This window comes from Spinacia oleracea, chromosome 1 (assembly GCF_020520425.1).
Source record: "Spinacia oleracea cultivar Varoflay chromosome 1, BTI_SOV_V1, whole genome shotgun sequence".
Classification (NCBI taxonomy): domain Eukaryota; kingdom Viridiplantae; phylum Streptophyta; class Magnoliopsida; order Caryophyllales; family Amaranthaceae; genus Spinacia; species Spinacia oleracea.
Window position 1 is genome coordinate 60,050,906 of NC_079487.1, and position 19,759 is coordinate 60,070,664.

Here is a 19,759-nt window from a genome sequence, read left to right on the forward strand (position 1 = left end):
AACATCGAAAATCACTGCTCGCGTTAAGCTAGAAGCGGTGGAGTACGAGATGTGCTTTAGAATGCAGAATAGTAATTGGTTTGATTGTAACAGCTATGTATTTTCTTTGAATCTGTGGTATGCAGATCTATTTTATTATTGTAGATGCCGTATGACTGATTATTAATGAAATTGTTTTTCCCCGTCAAAAATAAAATAAAATAATATTTAATTCAATTAATCGTTTAAATTCAGTTTAGATCAGTTTAGTCTAATTTTGCTCTAGAAAACAAGGCCCTCTACGTGCATAGGTACGGGGCCCTCTATTTTTCGTTCATGTATAAACCCTCAAAATCAATTTTCCCCAATTCAATCGAAAATTTCATCCATTTTCCTCAATCAAATTCGAATCTGATTGCGATTCGGAAGCCAAAAGATTCCCAGAATAAATGTCGGGAAGTTCAGCTTCAAAAAACGATAATGGTTCTACGATTTCTACGTCCATTACAGACTTGGACGTTGATTCATTGGTACAGTGTACCAATTACTTGAGCATCCAAGATATCTCGAACATGGCGATGTCCTGCAAATTCTTCCGAAATGCTTCTTTTTCTGACTCAATTTGGCACCGTCTCTTTCGGTATTGATTCTTAATCTCTTAATTTTATACTTGGCAACTTTTTTACGGAGTACTATTTTGGTAAATTCCGGCTTCATGTGTTTAATTATATTGATTGTATTCTTAAATAGTGTAACTGACTGTTTGTTTAGGTTCAGACTGTTTAGTATTTCACTTGTTAATAACATGCTTGTTGTTGAAATAAGAGCACCCGCAATGGTAGGATATAGTCCTTCTATCTTTCATCAATTTAAGATGATCCTCCTATTGTAGGTGATATACTCGAATAGTCATATTCCCTCCATCCCTGAGTATGGACTATCAAAGTGCCTAGGCTCTTGTGCCCCTCTCCCTTTCTCCTTTTGTGACACATAGATAATGGTCTCCTCTTTCTCTCCAATATCCTTTTGATACGTAGATGCATGATTAAATATTAAACTAATATGTTTCCAATAATTTTTGTTAACGTTTATAAAAAAAATTGATGCATTATTTTTCAACATTCATAAATTGTTTTTGTCTACAAAGTGAGTATAATTTTTAATAAAAGATTATTATATTTTCCTTATTAAAATGCATTTTTTTATGATTGAAATTAAAAATATATACTTAATTAACCAAAATATAATAATAAAGAGGATAACAAGAGGATCCTCTTGTTGTAGGAAAATAAAGTGATGGATGAAGATGGAGGATAGAGATAGTGAGACCGGGTTGGTTAATATGTCAAAATAAAGAGGATAACAAGAGGATCCTCTTGTTGTAGCAAAATAAAGTGATGGATGAAGATGGAGGATAGAGATAGTGAGACCTGTGGTTGGGTAATATGTCAAAATAAAGAGGATAACAAGAGGATCCTCTTGTTGTAGAAAAATAAAGTGATGGGTGAAGATGGAGATAGAGATAGTGAGACCTGGGGTTGGGTAATATGTCAAAATAAGGAGGATAACAAGAGGATCCTCTTGTTGTAGCAAAATAAAGTGATGGATGAAGATGGGAGATAGAGATAGTGAGACCTGGGGTTGGGTAATGTGTCAAAATAAAGAGGATAACAAGAGGATCCTCTTGTTGTAGGAAAATAAAGTGATAGATGAAGATGGAGGATAGAGATAGTGAGACCTGGGGTTGGGTAATGTGTCAAAATAAAGAGGATAACAAGAGGATCCTCTTGTTGTAGGAAAATAAAGTCATGGATGAAGATGGAGGATAGAGATAGTGAGACTTGGGGTTGGGTAATATGTCAAAATGTGGAGAGGAGAGAGAGTGAATAGTAGGGAGGAGGAGGAGGATACTACCGTTGTGGATGCTCTTAGCAGTCTAGCTAACCATTTTAAGTCGTGTTTTTTAGGTCATGTTCGTGGAGAAGGGAAGGGGCTCGCCATATGACTTATTTACCTCCTTATGAACTGAGTTCTTGATTGTGGATCACTGGATTGATGGGTGTTCTGATTCTGTGTGACATTTTGTCAGACGATATATGTGTCTCTAATTGTATAAAACTAATCTCCACGGGGTTTTTAAAAAATAAGATATGCGCAAATTATGATTCCAACGTCCATTTGTGTATTTGCATTAGTAATGATTTACAATGTGTGTATTGTGTTTTTCTAATTAAGGGAGGAATGGCCAGAGCACACTTTGGGTCGATATTCTCCAGGAACACCAGTGAGGGATGCATACTTGGTCAGGCGTTCTGCTGTGCGAAAGTTTAGCTTTGTTGATCCCTTAGTTGCAGACTTCTCTAGCAATTCAAGACCTTTCAATCATGTATTGTTAGGAAAAAATGACATCATTTTATCACAGGTGTGTTGTACGCTCTTTGACTTGATATTTTTTTTTTTGGTGTTTTGGCGAATATTTCAAGCTATATATACTTTAAAACCGGGAATGGAGTGATGGACGCAGAGATTTAGAAGAAGCGGTACATATATAATAAGAGTAACAAAAAGTTAGTGTTAGAGAAAAAAGATTTGGTTTGAATTATAAAAGATTTTTTTTAATTATGCGTTACCTTAGTTTAAAAAAGCGCGCCCAAGGCGCCCCTAGGCTTAAGGCTCACCTAGGCTCAGCCTTCAGTGCCTTCAGCTCTCCAGGCTCACTGATGTTCACTGATGTCAACCAGGGGCGCGCCTTCAAGCGCCTTTGTGCGCCTTAAGTAAGGCGCAATGTGCAGTCTTCAGACGTGGATCTTTTATTTACTGGTTTTTTTTCTTTTTTAATGATATAAACACACCCCATATGACCTATCAACGGTCATATCTCTACAACCTAAGCTTTTTGGGTAGTGGCATAACATAATATGAGTTAATATGACACTCCAATAGTATTATGTTTTGAGTATAATTGTGTTAATTTTGTTCTATACCGAATTTTAAGGTTTAATCCAAAAGGCTCGCGCCTGAGCTTTGCGCCTTGCGCGTAGGCTCCATGACTCTTGTGCGCCTTAGTGCGCCGTGTGCCTTTTTAAACTAAGTGCGTTACAAGCTTGCTCTGCCTATAGCTATTGAAAAAAGAAAAAAGACTGGTTATGTGTTGAAAAATATGGAGACTAGAGTGTTGTATTTTATTTATTTTTAAAAGGAGGATATGAAAGACTTCTTTTTGTTTCGTTTTCCGATTAATGTCGAATGCTAATTTTGGTGTAAAGGAAGTTAGGGCCGTCTCAAGTAATATGGAGTCCCCGTGCTAAGTATAATAGTATAATAATTGGACCCTCAGAATTTTAATAAGCCTGATTGTACTCCGTACTAATGATTTTCTTGACTTGTACTAGGACACTAAACTAATGACCAAAAAAAAATACGAGAAAATTATACCCTGTCCATAAAATAAACAAGAAATAACACAATAGAAAGCCAAAACTCACCAAGCTCCCCAAGCCCCTTTAAAAAGCCCCTTTAAAACACCGTTTGCCAACTTTGACTATTTATTAGCCAAGTACCATCTTGTTATTCCAATAGTTTCCAATGGAAGATAAAATGTACAGCTTTTAGGCTAGATTTAATATGAAAATAACTAACTAATACTTCATCCGATTCTTTATTGTTGCAACATACCCCTCTACACGGTATTTATGAAAGTGGTACTTGAGTGGGGCCACAACTACTTTAGTCACATTACTTACTTCATCTTAGGTGTAAAATTGTAACTTTAGGTAAAAAATGTTTCAATTTTAAGTGTGTTGCAAAATTGTGACATTTCCATTTTAGGGAAGTGTTACAACTATATAGAAATGGAGGAAGTACTTTTTTTTTTTTGAAAGAAACTAACTAACTAATACATTATACTAAAACAGACACCAGAAATGACACATGTCATTTCCTGGTGCAATATCTTCCCGCCAAAATGTTTTCCTTTATTTTTTCTCTTTTTTCTTGAGTTTCATATGTCGGGTTATGGAAGTTACCAATAATACTATAGTCAAATTATTCCACCAAAAATATTATTTCTAAAAAAAATCTCTACTTTACTTAAATTTTTCCTTTTATATAAACTTTTTTATGTATGTAAAAAAAATATTGGTTTAAATATTATGGAAATGATATATACCATGTAATAATAATTTGCTAAAATGAATTTTGGATATTTTAGTCAAATTGGTATACCGGAGTATTTAATAATGGGAAATATATTTACTCAATAATTTGGTCAAATTAGCATATTATTAAGCATATAAAAGTTGTAATACGTATGTAATAGGACAAGAATTGCATATTATATGATTAAATTAGTATGTTCTAAATTTATTAATTACTGACTATGTAATGGGGGGAAATGTCGAGTTAAATATTTCATAAAAGAAAATGATCAAATAATAATTTTATAATATCCGTGTATGCACGGGACTTAATCTAGTACTTTTCAAAAAATTTGTAAAAAAATTCGATCTTGGGACCTTGATGTCCATCTGACAACTTTATTGCTCCACGAGGACCACCAGGGCTCAGTAGCAACAACAAGATTTCTTTGCCATATAATTTATTTATCCAAAGCAGGCCCTGTATTTTGGGCTTTTTTTAGGAGGCCCAGTGCTGTAGCTCTGGTTGCACGGCGCCTCTTAACCGGGCCTGAAGGAAGTGAAAGTGTTTGCTGTGCTCAATTCTGATGGAACAATGGGGCGAGAGACTAGCTCCACTTTGCGACTCCCATCTCGCCAGCTGTCAATAATTTGTATGAACAGGGAATTCGTCTAGGACTCTAGGTGCGTTCTAGTGCATGGTTTTTTGGTCCAAGCTTGTAGAATGAAATATCTTTGCTTTCTAATTGAGTTGCCTTAAGAAGTTGTTTGTATGTTAAATTTCCTAGAGAGGTCATTCTTATTTGTACGTTAGCTACAAAATGAAATCTTAATGGTCCTACTTAAGATGTCACTCAATAGCAATTAGTCAAAACATCACCCATTATCCCTTTTATGTCATTATGTGTACAGTGGGGCATGACTTTGTTTTACATTTCAGACGTCTATTTCTAGCTGTTACTTGCAATCTTAGTTGAGTGGTATGTTCAGCCGCATCCAATGTTAGACGGGCTATGATTTTAATAATAAGATAAACTTTTTTTTCTTTTCCTTCTTAACCATTCAATCAGTTGTCATTTTCTGGTTATTTATGTAAAGGCCTTGTTAATATATGTCGTTTAACAGGGATCGGTGGTACACCTTCTGAAGATTGATGACTTTGTCAACGGTAAAAAGTGCCTTGTTTCTTTAAGGGAACATAAGGCGAGGATTACCTGCATGAGGTAAGCTCAGTGGATGTTTTCTCATGTATAACTTTTTATTTTACATGTCTGGCGTTGTACTTCTGCTGGATGCTGAAAAAGGGATGGGGATAAAGGAAAAATGATTGATGTGGCTGGTTCTTCTTTTATATGGTCATTCCCACCTCTTTGAGATGACAACCCTGAGTAGTTTTATTTTTACCTAAACAATTGGCAGGATGTACTGTTGAAGGTTCCTAGGAAAGAGCAGCAGCCTTTGAGAATGATTTCTGAGACAGCATTGTGTGTGGGTGGGGAATTGTGGTTATCATATTTTTCAAAAGTTCAGATTAATGTATTATTGTTTAGTAATTTAGACTGCCAACAAGTATTGGAGCAATTTAGTGGGATATAATCTGTTGTCAATTTGTGGTTTAGAGGACTTCCAGAGTACTACCAGGATACTTGGTTCATTGGTACGCCACAATTTAGGTTGGATAAATATCGTCTATCCCTCCTACCAAATTATGCCTTAAATCATCTAAAATAATATACTTTCTGTTGCTATTATAATTATAATTAAAATGTGTCCTTTTGACAACAGATTATATCATCACAAAATTGCTCTATAAATGTTCTGAACCAAGTACTTGTGTCTATATTTCTGCTGGTATATCTTACATCCTAATTCAATAGATGTTTCTTTTCTTGTTTAAGTACTTCCTTTCTCATCATTGGTCGTCTGTATCTGGCCATGAATTACTTCCAACAAATTATCAAAAAGTGATATATTCCATTATTCCTATGTAATTAATCTACAATTTTAGACCGTAAAGTAATGCAAGAACACGTAGTGCAGACACCTACCCCCTTACACATAGGCCTGTACACTTCATTATACTACATCCGTTCCTAAAAGTTCTTTACACTTTGGAATGTGTGTCCAAGGTATGAAAACTTTTGTTGTAAGTTTACACTATTATATACATCAAAACATTATTCGAGAGATCTTGTTAGATTCGACTCAATATTTATATTCAAAATATCAACTTTTTATAATTTTTTCTTATACAGAATTGGATATATTAATTGTCAAATATTGCATTAGAGTCCATGCAAATAGTAAGTGTAAAGAACTTTCCAAAACGAATGTAGTATTATTCCGCCTCTTTGTGGAGTCATAGAAGTTTCTTCTTGTTCACTCGCTCGCAGAGATTAGTGACATGGTGGAGTTCATCTTCACCAATGAGTTAAATATATCTTTTTAATCTGTAATATCACAATTATGTATATTTTGCAGGTTGTTTCCAATCACTGAGGTATCTCTTATTCGAAGTGAGGCACAATGTGATGAAAACATATTACTAACCTCAAGTTCCGATCACTCTATTCGTGTTTGGTGGAAGGTATGGTGGCATTCTTCCATGATTGGTCAATTTTGAAGGCTATAGTTTCCACGAGACAATGGGATGGGTAAATGTAAAGCCCTAAGAAGACTTCACAACACACACAAACAGACAAAGAGGAATAGAGAGAAATATATTGATTGATAGGGTTCAACAGTCGAAAGGTAGCTTTAGGCTACAAATCACAGTAGTAACTTGAGGTTACAACTCTCCAAGTCTACACAATAATTGTCAATACCTTTCTTTTTCCTCTTCTCTCTTATTTATACAACTAGAAAGCTAAGCAAGTACAAAACATTAATGCTCCTTTTGTCTGCGCTCTTCTTGTCAGTTGGTGCCAACGGCCCTTCTTGCTGCAGTGGTGTTGTTGTTGTGGCTGTGCTGCTGCTTACTTTTTCTGTTGCGCCTGTGATACACCAACGAAGGTGGGTCAGGCTTGTGGTCCATTACAACACCCTGCCCCCAAACAAACACCTTGTCCTCAAGGTGGAAGTCTGGAAAGCGATCATTGAGCATGACTGCAACCTCCCATGTAGCATCAAACGCGGGCAAACCCTTCCACTTGATCCGTACCATGGTGCCTGTAATGAATCAAGAGTAAGGGAGACATAATAGTAGTGAGTGATATTAGGTAAAAGACAAATTAGTAGGTGTAGTAGAATGGTATAAATAAGGCACATTAGGTTATGGGAGGTATGTTCAGAATTTGGTAAAGCTTAGGTTTTGGAGAGTGGTGACCTCAAGTCACTAAATATGGAGATTAGTGGCCTCAAGTCACTACTTTTGTATCCCCTTTGTGTTCTTCATCTATTAAGCCAATTAATATAATGAATGCCATTAATTTTCTTCTCAAAAATAGTTAGTTCATCTCACTTGGTATCGGAGCGGTTCACTGATCTAATTTTCTGGAGGAAAAGAAAAAAAAGGAAGAAGATGGTGTTTACAGGATCTGATCAGAAATCCCAGGAGAAGTGGGATGAGATTTTCCAAAAATGTAAGGAAGATCTTCTGAAAAACATTATGGAAGGTCTTTCTACGATCTTTTCTTCATTCCGGCAAGAATTGAAGGAAATCGGAGAGAAGTTTACTGAACTTAGAGAAGAGATACTCAAAGAGGAAGAGAAAGAGGCAACAGTGGCAGATCCGGAGATGGTAGAAGCGAAAGAGATCGGGCTTGTGGATTTGAGGAAAAATAAATCTAAAGATAATCTCGGATTTCTCGAGGGTTATTGCGTCGGCGAAGGTCGGGGAGACAAATCTGATGGCAGGTTCTACAAGAGTCAAGGATACTATGGTGGTGGTTTTACAATGGTCAAATGGCATATTTGATGTTGCCAGAGGTGAAGGGAAGAGAAGAGTATTCGAGCGTGAAGGTGCCGGAGGCTGCGGGTCTGATGGAGGTCCTCGTTGCTTCACCGATAGACGCTCTAGTGGTGGATCTGGTGGTCTCTTACCAGACATGGTAAGTGATGGCAGCTTGAGCAGATATCTGAGCGAATTTGGTGGTGGTGGTGCTTGAAAAATTCCGGAAGAGAGAAAAACTGAGAACTATTTGAGAGGGGAGGTGCTGGGTGCAGTGGTTCAGGTGGAGGATCTTGAATTCCTTACAGGAAATTGTATGTTTGGTGTTCGAACCACCACTGGTGGTGGCCTGAACAAGGGATTAGAGAGATCCGTGAAGGGCGGTTCTGAAGCAAGCGGGTAGTCCGAAAAAAATATCGGCGATGGCTTACTCTTCTCTGGTAGAATTCTGGTGGTTGCACACAACTTCAGTCATGGTGGTACTGGTACTTGTAGAAGAAGATTCCAGAAAAATTGTGTGTAAGAAGCTTTGTTGGGTTAATAGTTGGCTTAGAGGGGAAGCCAATTGGAGAAGATGAGGTTAGTAAGGGCAATTTGGTAAAGGGACAAGACAGTGATAAGGATGACAACAATGAAGTTATGGTGATGGGGCCACAAATTATGAGCTGGGACAAGGCACATGCAACTAAAAGAGGGGAGGGTTTGCAGCTAATCCAATGAAATATGGTGATGAAATGCAAGTGAGTGGGTCTACCCATTTAAAAGCCTTGCCTTCTTTTAGACAAACAGATGACATTAGGCCCAATTTGCTTTCCCCACCTCTACACCCCAATTACTGTAACCCTCAATTCAAGACCCAAAGCAACTTACCCGACATCAATCCTTCCCAGTTTTTGAGACCCGAATTACCCACCTCACAACTCAATCATCCACCGAGCCCAATTTACAACAAACCCACACGACCTTTTACTTTTAAACCTAATTTCTTTTCAGAATTGCCCAACCCAAAAGCTTACAATCAAATATCAGAATCATCTCCCCGCATGACCATTCCCACTTTCAACTTCATTTCATCACATGACAGTTTTCTACTTCCCCATGACAACCTGATCAGAGTGTTTGCAATACTTAGCAAAGAAGAGCTTGAACGTTTATTGCAGCATTGCTATGAAGATATCATTAACTAGCTTTATCGAGGTCGAGAATCGATTGCAGACTACTATCCACCTTGAGGACAAGGTGGAAGTTTAGGGGGTCGGTATTGTAATGAATCAAGAGTAAGGGAGACATAATAGGTAGTGAGTGATATTAGGTAAAAGACAAATTAGTAGGCGTAGTAGAATGGTATAAATAAGGCACATTAGGTTATGGGAGGTATGTTGAGAATTTGGTAAAGCTTAGTTTTTGGAGAGTGGTGACCTCAAGTCACTAAATCTGGAGATTGGTGGCCTCAAGTCACTACTTTTGTATCCCCTTTTGTGTTCTTCATCTATCAAGCCAAATAATATACTCCCTCCGTCCCTAAATAGTCGTTACACTTACCTTTGCACAAAGTTTTAGGTGATAAGTGGTTGTTTGGTTATCAATTGTTATTTTATTGAAAAAGTAGATGTGATAGGAGTTAGTGAGGTATTTTTTTAATTGAATGAGAGAGGGTGTGGGGACAAAAACAAATTTAGTGGGAAGAGAGAGACAATATAATAATAGTGGAGTCATTCCTAATTTAGAAGTGTAACGACTAATCTGGGACGGACGAAAAAGGAAAGTGTAACAACTAATCTGGGACAGAGGGAGCAATGAATGCCATTAATTTTCTGCTCAAAAATAGTTAGTTCATCTCAGTGCCCTCCCCTTCCTGTTCACGCACAACAAGCAACTCCTCAGGTTCAACCACCAGTTCAGTTGCACAGGCAGGTAGTAGCAGCAACTTGTTCTCCGTGACTTGTGACACATGGAAGACAAGGTGAATTTTGCTAGTATGGGGTAATTGGAGTTTGTAGGCTACACGACTAATCTTCTGTATAATTTCGAAAGGGCCATAAAAGCGGGCTGACAGTTTCTCATTGGGCCTCTTGGCTAATGAATGTTGCCTATAGGGCTGTAATTTGAGAAATACCTCATCTCCCACCTCAAAGTTCTCCTCTCTTCTTTTCTTGTCTGCATTGTGCTTCATAATCTGTTGAGCCCGCAATAAGTTGAGTTTGAGTTCGTCTAGAACTCCATCTCTTTCACGCAATATCTCATCCAAGGTATCCACGGGGGTGTGTCTTGCTTCCCGTCGTAGCAAGCGCGGTGGATCCCTACCATAGACTACCTTGAAGGGAGTCATGGAAGTGGACATGTGAGGGGAAGTATTGTAGGAATACTCGGCCCACGAGAGCCATCTGGCCCACTCCTCTGGTCTCTCACCTGCAAAGCAACGCAAATGAGTCTCCAGCCCCTTATTCACGTTTTCAGATTGGCTGTCAGTTTGTCGGTGGTACGACATACTCCTCTTTAAATCCATTCCATGGAGTTTAAACAATTCCTTCCAAAAGATGTCTGAGACAATTGAAGCAGGAAACCCATGTAACTTTACCACATCACGAACAAAAGCCGTGACCACAGTCAAGGCCGTAAAGGGATGCTTAAGCCAAATAAAGTGAGCATATTTCGACAATCGGTCCACCACCACTAAGATCGTATCCACTCCCTTTGAAGGAGGTAACCCCTCGATAAAATCTATAGTGGGATCGTCCCACACTGCAAAAGGCACGGGCAACGCTTGTAACAAGCCCGCACACTGCTACCGAGAGTGTTTGTTTTGTTGACACACTCAGCATTCGCGCACGTACCTTGCCACACTTTCATCACACCTAAAACATAGTCCTTTAGCTCGCTTCTCCTGTAGCTCCCGTTCAGTTAGCCGGCGGGTTTATCCGGTGAACCGGAAAGTCAGACTTTTGGCAGGGGGTTGGGTGAAAGACGTGGAATCGTGGGATGATGTGGTGGGTTTTTGTGTGGAAGGTTTGCTGAATGGGTTAAAGTGATTTGGGTTAAGGCCATGTGTTTGGGTTACTGTGGCTGCGGGGTGTAGGTTGTGTGAGATTGGGCTTTTGCTAAAATATGAGAACGGTCCATTCCTGCTTCCTCCATACCCGTTTCTTCGGGTTCGGTTCCTCTCCTCGACCCGTAGAGCTAGGTCCATCGCATCATCTAGGGTGTACGGGTTCAAGACCCGGATTTCGTCCTTAATCATCATGATGCTCTCTGGAACATCCTCCAATGGTGATGCTAGGTCGATATATCGGCGGGTGTATTCCGCTATCGTGGTGGTTTGTGCGGTGGCCAAACCACTGCTCGTGCAACGTGCCGACGTTGGTGGGCCAATATTTCATCAATACTCGCCCCTTTAGATCGGTCCACGTCCGTATCGGTCTCCGACGAGCCTCGAAGGTGAACCACCTCAACACATCTCCCTCTATGGACACCACAACCGTTCCCATCTTTTCCGTTTCTCACAGTTCATAAAAGTCGAAGTATTTCTCTCCTCTTAAACCCATCTGGGTCCAGTCCCTCAAACAAGGGCATTTCCAGCTTTCTGTACTTCCAGTGGCCCCTGTCCTTCCACGTTCCCATTGCCCCTATTAATGGAGTATTCTGCTTCATTCTCCCTCCGCCGCGGGACCGGTCCGGAGTTCTCCGGTTTTTTATCAAGGCCTTCATGTCCTCCTGAAGCCTCTCCTGCGTATGCTTCAATAACTCCATCTGGGTAACTTGCTCGTCCCTAAACCGGTCCATCCTCCCCTCTAACCAAGTGGTAACCGCCTCCACCGCTTCTCGGTTTTTCTGACTTTCCTCCACGCTTCAGCTAGCAAAGTTATCTGTTGAGGTCTTTTGGAATGCAGCCATTCCCTCTGCCAACAACCTTTGCACCGTTTCCTCCAACGAGCCCATTTGCTGACGGACCTCCGTGAGCCCAGCCTCTAGGGCTTCAACCCGTTGTGATTGTGGCTGCTCTGATACCAACTGTAAAGCCTAAGAAGACTTCACAACACATACAGACAGAGGAATAGAGAGAAATAGCTATTGATTGATAGGGTTCAACAGTTGAAAGGTTACAAAACTCAGTAGCTTTAATCTACAAATCTCAGTAGTAACTTAAGGTTACAACTCTCAAAGTCTACACAATAATTCTCAATACCTTTCTCTTTCCTCTTCTCTCTTATTTATACAACTAGGAAGCTAAGCAAGTACAAAACATTAATGCTCCTTTTGTCTGCTTTCTGCTCTTCTTGTCAGTTGGTGCCAATGGCCCTTCCTGCTGCAGTGGTGTTGTTGTGGCTGTGCTGCTGCTGCTTGCTTTTTCTGTTGCGCCTGTGATACACCAACACAGGTGGGTCAGGGTTGTGGTCCATTACAGTAAATGAGTTGTTTATTATTTTGGAACCTTTGACGACCAAAACGGCTTTTTCATCTAAGTTTTGATGGCACGTTCAAGTTATGGTATTTAAAAATGTTCAAAGTATTACTGTGTGAATGGAGGAAATCTGTATTTGTAGATAACAAAAATAAGAGCAAATCACTATTTAGTGGCAGTGATGTGTTACTAATGCAAGTCCTTGTGAGTTTTAGTGACTGGTAAATTAACACAACATTCAACATAGTATTTGTTAGTAAATTGTTTCTTAATAGATCATGATTCATGTACTAGTTGTTTCTTAAGTTTCACTTCATTACCACAGTGAGGACATTGTATCTTTGTAATTGTTTTGAATAATTATTCTCGTGAACAAGTTGTTGCAGATCACAACTGTACAAATCAATGGCCACCTAGTTTGTTGAGTGGAAAGGAGTAGCATTACTTGTAGTCTTGTACCTTATATTGAGAAATTTCACTTCTACCTCTTTCAAGTATTTGAATAGATTACATAGAGAGAAACTACTTAGTTATAAAATGTTTTTTGTCATCTATGCTAACTTTCTATAGCACCAGAGGATATCGAAAGAATATCCCTAATCCAGTATGATTTGTGTTGTCTTTGAGAACCTTAGTCTTCTTGAGAACAAAGGAAACGTATATCAAACTCTTCTTTTATCATGTTTTTCCTGTGCATTGTCTGTTTGTCTGTGTCTACTACAAACAGCTTCTTTGCTGATCAAGGATGAGGCTGCATAAAACTGGTCCGCCTAGACCACCAAAAGGATAATAAATGGCTAATTATAGTATCGCAGTTGAATTTGCGATTCGACAGCTTTAGACACCTCCAAAGGAAAACTATAAAGGGGAACAAATATTAAATTATTTTGATGGTATAAGAACACTCAAATACCCATTGAAGTTCAAACATGCTAGCTCACTTTTGTCACTTTTTCCCCCCAGTTTGAAGTTAAAAGGTGATGAATATAATGTAATGAATCAGAGATGGATTCCACTTACCCTACAAACTATGAGTCAATTGACACGAAAGGATGTGCTTGACTAATAATTGGTCACAGATATTGCTATATCCTCAAATCTTGTGAAGAAGACCACAAGTCAAAGCTAAATTATTAGTATTATAGTCTAATATCGAGAGTTTTCATCTCGAAATAACTAAGGCACCTTAGTGTCTTAAGGTTAACAAGCTTTGTTTGGTGAAAACTGAAAAGAGGTGGTAATAAAAGTTTTCAGTCGTGTTCTAAGATCAAACTAAATGGGGTACGTAATTTTATATTCTAGTATAGTCCTGAACTTTTTGATTAATTTATTACAACATTTATTCGATCTCTCATCTTCACTTGCTGCTTCATACCTTTCACCTATACGCTGCCGGAAGATCATTTACCTTTGCTTAAGTTACTATTTCCTTTTTCTTAGTTTCTTTTTCTCTTATAAACATTGCAGGGTTCTTGTTTTCGATGTTTTCGAGGTCATAATGGTCCTGTTTCTGCACTCTCGGATAAAATATTGGGTGATGAGGGTAGCAAAGTACTTGCTAGTGGCGGAGAAGATGGCACAGTTCGTCTGTGGTCTCTCAGTTCAAGTGGCAAACGTGGCCAGCATGCCCTGAATGCAACATTACATGGGCATGAGAAACCAATTAAATTAATTTCAGTTTCCGGGTATGTGATTCATTTTAACAAGAATTTACTGTGTTTCTACTTGGGCATCATAGTCATTACGGCCAGAGTAGCGTAAATCAGATATCAAAGTTTTTGGTTATATAACATATATCTCCTGCTTGACTTAGTGCAACCATTTACTAGCGAGAATCATCTTAGTTCCTATCCCTAAGTTGCTGTTTACTTTTCCTAAAAAACAAAAAAGTCATTTACAACTAGGAACTTCCAGGTAAAAAGTGAAGATTTACAAATATGACAATCCAAAGTTTTTTTCTTTGTTTATGCTCTCAGGAGCTATATGACATTCTGTCCTGATTAATTTCTTTTCCCTTACTGTTTTCCTTGTTTATCCATCTTTATATTGTTTGCCTGTGTATTTATGATTAGTATTTAGTAGTTACGTTCTGCATTCAGGCCTTCATTACTCCTTACATGTTCAGGCATATTGCTTTCACTCTCTTGTCTATGAGGTTGAAGCATTTCTTGCTGTTGGTTTTTATTTTTATTTTCTGGCTTTCTGCGATGAGAATCATGCATGTTCTCTTTCCTTATGCTTTTCAGGCACAAGACGTCACTTTTGGTCAGTGTTGCAACGGATTCTAAGGTATTAGCAGATTTTACCCCTCTTGTATATTGGTGTGGATGTGAACGGATAATACCAACTGTTGGTTTATCCTATAGGGTTTCTTCTTAAAATGATCCAATGCATACTTAAACCAGTTTAGCATGTCATGGGGCCATGTGGCATTTTATGATTGGCTTCCTTTCCTTTTATTTTTATTTAAAAAATAAGCTCCTCCCTACCCCTTCACTGCAACATATGATGACTTCACCTCTAGGCATTTGCTGCAGAAGAGGTGGCTGGAAATCAAGCCATATAAAAATTCACTCATTTGTTTCTCCTCTAAGCCTTGGGATTAGGACATGAATCTAGTATAAACTCTACTTCTATAGTTGTGCATGAAAGGATTTCCTTCTTTTTTTCAGTTTTCCAGTATTTTTTGTTAAAAAAGATTTGAGGATGGAATACTGATCAGTTCTATCATCCTTCTAGCTGCTTTTAGTATGACTTTATGCAGATAATCATGTTAATTTTAATCCTGTTTTAATTTTAGCCATGGCAATTGATCAGAATCACCTAGTTGACTTAATTGATTTAAAGGCAACAATGGGTCCTTCAAAATTATAGAATTATGGTGGGTAATGTTTGAAGTGTGTGAGTGGAAACTGTAATTGTTGCTTCAAATTGGAGTGCATCGTACTTCATTAGGATTTGTATGACATGAAAAAGTTAAGCGTGGTAGGAGCGAATTTCTCCTTCAATATGAAAATGGGAAAGTTGCTGAATTGGGTTTATGAAATAGAAGTGATGGATGATTTAGACCCATTGCCTTGAAGTTGTAGGTTGCTGAAACGTGTGGAGGAGATAGTCCGAGAAGTTCTGAAATAGTGACTGTCAAATATTGAAAGTATGAAAGGTGGCATTACGTGCATTCTATTTATCTGACTTCTATGTGATCTTATATTCTCAGTTGCTGTTTACCTTTCTCACTGGTAGTTTTTAAAGTAGCTTGGGATCGTTCGGTGTCACCACTAGTTTTTAGTTTTTGGTTTTTTGTTTTGGAAGTCATATGATTTAGATTGAATTATGAACTAAAATAGTTATACCTATAAAAATAAAGTTCATTTTAAACACTGACAACAAAAAACTGTTTGTGGTTTTCATATTTTGGTTTTTTTAGTTTTATAAAAAACAGGAAACTTGAAACAAAAAACGATACCGAACGGGCTTTTGGACTTCCACGTCTTATCAGCTGAAGTAAATTTCCTTTCACCTTTACTGTTTTAACCAGTCTTGGTTAAATTTAATCTTACAAAAGCCTTTTACTGCTTTCTATGTGTTGCTTTGTCACACTGGTGGTTTGGTGGAGCTAGTTAAGTTTCAAAGGGGTTGAATCATACCTTCATTTTCTTGGATATAAATTGAATTCTACATTAGAAGAATTTATATGAATTATATAAATATATAGATTTATACATAACTTTGTATGCCCATCATTGTGTAATTGTATTGCCAATTTCAAAATCCTAGGGGTACAGGCGTATATTCATTTTTTGGATATATGTTGAATTCTAAATTAGAAGAATTTATATAAAGTACATCAAGATATAGATTTATATATAACTTTTTATCCCATAATTGTATTGCCAATTTCAAAATCCTAAATCTGCCCCTGGCTTGATGTGGGATTTTCCTTTAGTTGACTGCCTAATTAGGGATGCGTTAGTACAATAGTAGGTTTAATAATCTTCAATGGTTATTATACGGAGCTTTTTCTGTAAAGATGGATTTAAGGTGGAAGTCTGCTGCCCTCTTTATCTCTTTGGGGTTAATTTGGAGTTTTTGAGTTGATGCCTTGGAGATCTAACTTTTGACCCTAAGTTTAACACCCTTGATAAATAACCAGCATTTGTCGATTTAAAATGGAACAAGTATCTTTGAGTATACAGTCTTGGTTCAAAGGATCCTTTGGATCCAAAGGACTTGGTTAGTCGTGAATGAAATACATCAGCTGGAAAACTAGATCAAGTCTTTATGTTTACCGACAATGGCTGTAAACCACCTTCTGCTGCAACTTTGTATAGCTTTCTAAGTTCGATGAGTGAAAGGTCCTTGTCACAATATCGACATACTAGGCCCATGACAAATAAGGAAAGAGGGTGTCTGGGATTGGGAAAGGACGCTAATTGCATGATTGAGTCGTCTATGACCAATCTAACACATTTACTGATTTTTAATACATCTTTTCTTTGCTTTACGACTTTGGATATGTACTTTGTTGTCATTGTATTCACTTTTTTTCAAGGATGATTGCAGAATTTTTTTCTGATTCATGTTGGTCATTTATAAAACAGATCAGAGTGTGGGACTCAACCCAGGCATCTGCATCTCGGGCATCTAGTTGTGTGGGAATGGCCTCTGTGGCGGGTACTCCTGTCGGAATCAAATGCTTTGAGTCAATGCTATATGTAGCTGCTGGTTACTCCGTTCAGGCAATAGATTCGAGAACAATGAAGAAGGCTTTTACAGCTGCTGTTTGTCACCCAGAGCTTTATTCGTTTGAAATTCTGCCTTCTAGATCATTGATCTGTACTGGCGGAAAAAACAAGTAAGATATTTTGGCCAAAAAAAAATAATATTGTTTTAACATTTTAGAGTACTTTGTTATTAGCAATCTATCATCCCTAGCATTTGCCGACTTCCCTGTTCTTAAGTTGGAAGAACTATGCTTCGATGTCAGAATATAGAAAATTAATGTTTCTGAATACTCCGTCCTAGGCTCATGGCATCTTATACAACATATAAAATGGATCTATGCTTTATACACTGGGCATGCACCCGAACCATTTTTGTCTGATAAAATTTAGCACATATGGCTACGCGTCTAGATTTGGAAGGCCTTCTGTACCCTGAATCCCTGATAAGATTAACATCTTTTTCGCTTCAAATATCTGATGGGAGTTTTAGAGTTTATTTTGGATAACTGAATTGCTTTAAGCACACTTCCTCCGTTACTCTTTTCTAGAATGATAATCCAAAGTTATATAACTTTGGAAAATGCATGCTTCCTTGATGCTATAGCAGGAAATCATTATATGTTGTTGCATTGCAGAGCTTTGTTATGGGATGTACGGAAAAGTCAGGATGGATTTAAATCAGGGCCGATAGCTGAGATGGAAGGTCACAATGGTCCTGTTACACAAGTGTATATGGATCCATACAAGATAGTTACTGGTGGTCCTGATGATTTTTTCATTAAGATATGGGATGTGGAAACTGGTGTTTTCATTAATTCCTTCATCTGCTGTCCTTCGGAGGTATCCAGTTCCAGGATGGGGTGTAATGCAATGGCTGTTGATGGCTGTCGAATTGTCACTGTCTGCTCTGGCGAAAATGGACTTTTAAGCTACCGAGACTTCACCAATGCTTCTTGCTCCATCTCTTCATACAATGATGCTGTTTCCTCCAAATTTTGGAACAAGAGCTCATACAATGATTCAGATTCTGATACATAAACTTTTCTTTTTGTACATTATAGAGTTTCCATGTTTTTAATTGATTGCAATCACCATTCTTTCACTAGTACAAAAATTGCCAAGTGCTGTCATTTATAAAAAGGCAGCATTTGAGGGCACCAATAATAAAATTAAAAATACATTTTTACAAGTGCTGCTTGTTTAATTCAAAGCATCACAAAATCTAAGGAGACATACCCTACTCACGCAGACTCTCGCTCACTCTCTTCACCTCAAACTCTCACTCTCTTCCCTCCGCAGGCAATCGCTGTTGCTTCTCCGCTGGTAACCTGTCACCACCGTTTCTCTTGTTGGCGGCACGACTGCTTTTGTCATTGTTGATGGTTGAATATATGTTTCTACTTATGATTTCTGCTCTATATTTTTTCGAGAACCGTCGAACCCTACCCCAATCCCTCTCCCTCACACTCCTCTTCTCTACTCTCTGCGAGGCTACCGGAGGTTTGAGGGTAGACTCCTCGGTGATTCATCACGACGTTCTCCTCTCCTCTCTTCTCAAAATTTGTTGATCTGATGAAGGTATAAAATCTACATAGTATAAAACTATAAACTAATTATCTACATATGAACCGTTCAAAGGAATAATGCATTTTTCTTTTGGTGGAAATTTTTAGGAAATAGTGCTAATTGATTTGATTTTTTTTTGCCAATAACTATATTAATTAAGAGTATTTCATATGTTTGATTAATTGTGAATGTTTGAATGGCTTTGTTCTTTATATAGATAATTTCTTGCAATTTCCTTAATCGTGATTTTGTTCAAATTGGTTTGTAATAGTGAATGGAATTTTGAATTTTGGATTGTGTTTCTCAGATATGCTGAATTATAAGTTTTGAGGGGTTGTTTAGTTGATAGAAAAAAACATCGCGGATGGTAGCTAAGCGAGTTTTTGGAATTGATTTATGAATTTACACTCCTGCAACTGAGGTGAGTTTTTTAGAGTCCCTGTTTTAGATTTATTGCTTAATTTTTGTGTTATTTTGTATGTATAGATTATCGTGATCCTCCTCTATCTAGTCCTAAGAGTCGGTATTAATTTATGTCGAAGTGCTCCACTTAACTATGTTGAAAAAAAAAACTTCCAAGAGTGGAAAGATAAATCTCTTTTATTTCTTCCCATCTGTGCTCTTTTACTTGGTTATTTCTTAAGTTTCTCCTGCAGGACTGCTACTTTCTCCTGGCATGGAATTTTCTCTGGCAGTTAAAAGTTTTCAGGTAGATTACTCATCATTTCATGGTATACTAGTACGTGACTGGTACCTTTTGTCATATTTTTTTTAACACAACAACGAAGATATTATATATTAAACATAGTTTTTACAAAATGGGCTCCCAACCCAAAAACTTCCCGCCCATTTACTAACAGCCGAACTTACATAACTAAGTGAAACTAACCAAACTATGCAAAAACAACCAAAAGGATCCCCAACCAAATATTCGTCACACGCGTTGTTAACATCCAAAATGGGGATCAAACCAGAGTTTCTATTTAGCCTGTCTCCGAACCTTCTTCTCCATCTTCCACACGCATCTTGCCCTTCCTCTTAACATCATTTGCAGTGAGAGTAACTG

At 37.9% G+C, this 19,759-nt stretch overlaps 1 protein-coding gene across 2 annotated transcripts; it reads left to right on the forward strand.

Annotated features, from left to right (window-relative positions):
• Nucleotides 1-272: 272 nt before the first annotated feature.
• LOC110777795 (nuclear distribution protein nudF 2) lies at nt 273-18,348 on the forward strand. Of its 2 annotated transcripts, none has more exons than XM_056842085.1 (8): nt 273-619; nt 2,215-2,401; nt 5,241-5,338; nt 12,286-12,379; nt 13,871-14,088; nt 14,650-14,692; nt 17,005-17,258; nt 17,763-18,348. In XM_056842085.1, the coding sequence occupies exons 1-8, from the start codon at nt 429-431 to the stop codon at nt 18,163-18,165; spliced, it is 1,488 nt and encodes a 495-aa protein (XP_056698063.1). In that variant the 5' UTR covers nt 273-428; the 3' UTR covers nt 18,166-18,348. The 2 variants fall into 2 exon arrangements, with proteins under 2 accessions (XP_056698063.1, XP_021838078.1); XM_021982386.2 differs by lacking the exon at nt 12,286-12,379 and adding an exon at nt 6,597-6,702 and having other exon boundaries at nt 274-619.
• Nucleotides 18,349-19,759: the final 1,411 nt, after the last annotated feature.

Coding starts and splice junctions, on each gene's coding strand:
- LOC110777795 (XM_021982386.2), top strand. CDS start 429: ATGTCGGGAAGTTCAGCTTCAAAAAACGATAATGGTTCTACGATTTCT. Junction 620..2,214: donor ATTTGGCACCGTCTCTTTCG/GTATTGATTCTT, acceptor TTTCTAATTAAG/GGAGGAATGGCCAGAGCACA. Junction 14,693..17,004: donor GTGTTGCAACGGATTCTAAG/GTATTAGCAGAT, acceptor TTTATAAAACAG/ATCAGAGTGTGGGACTCAAC.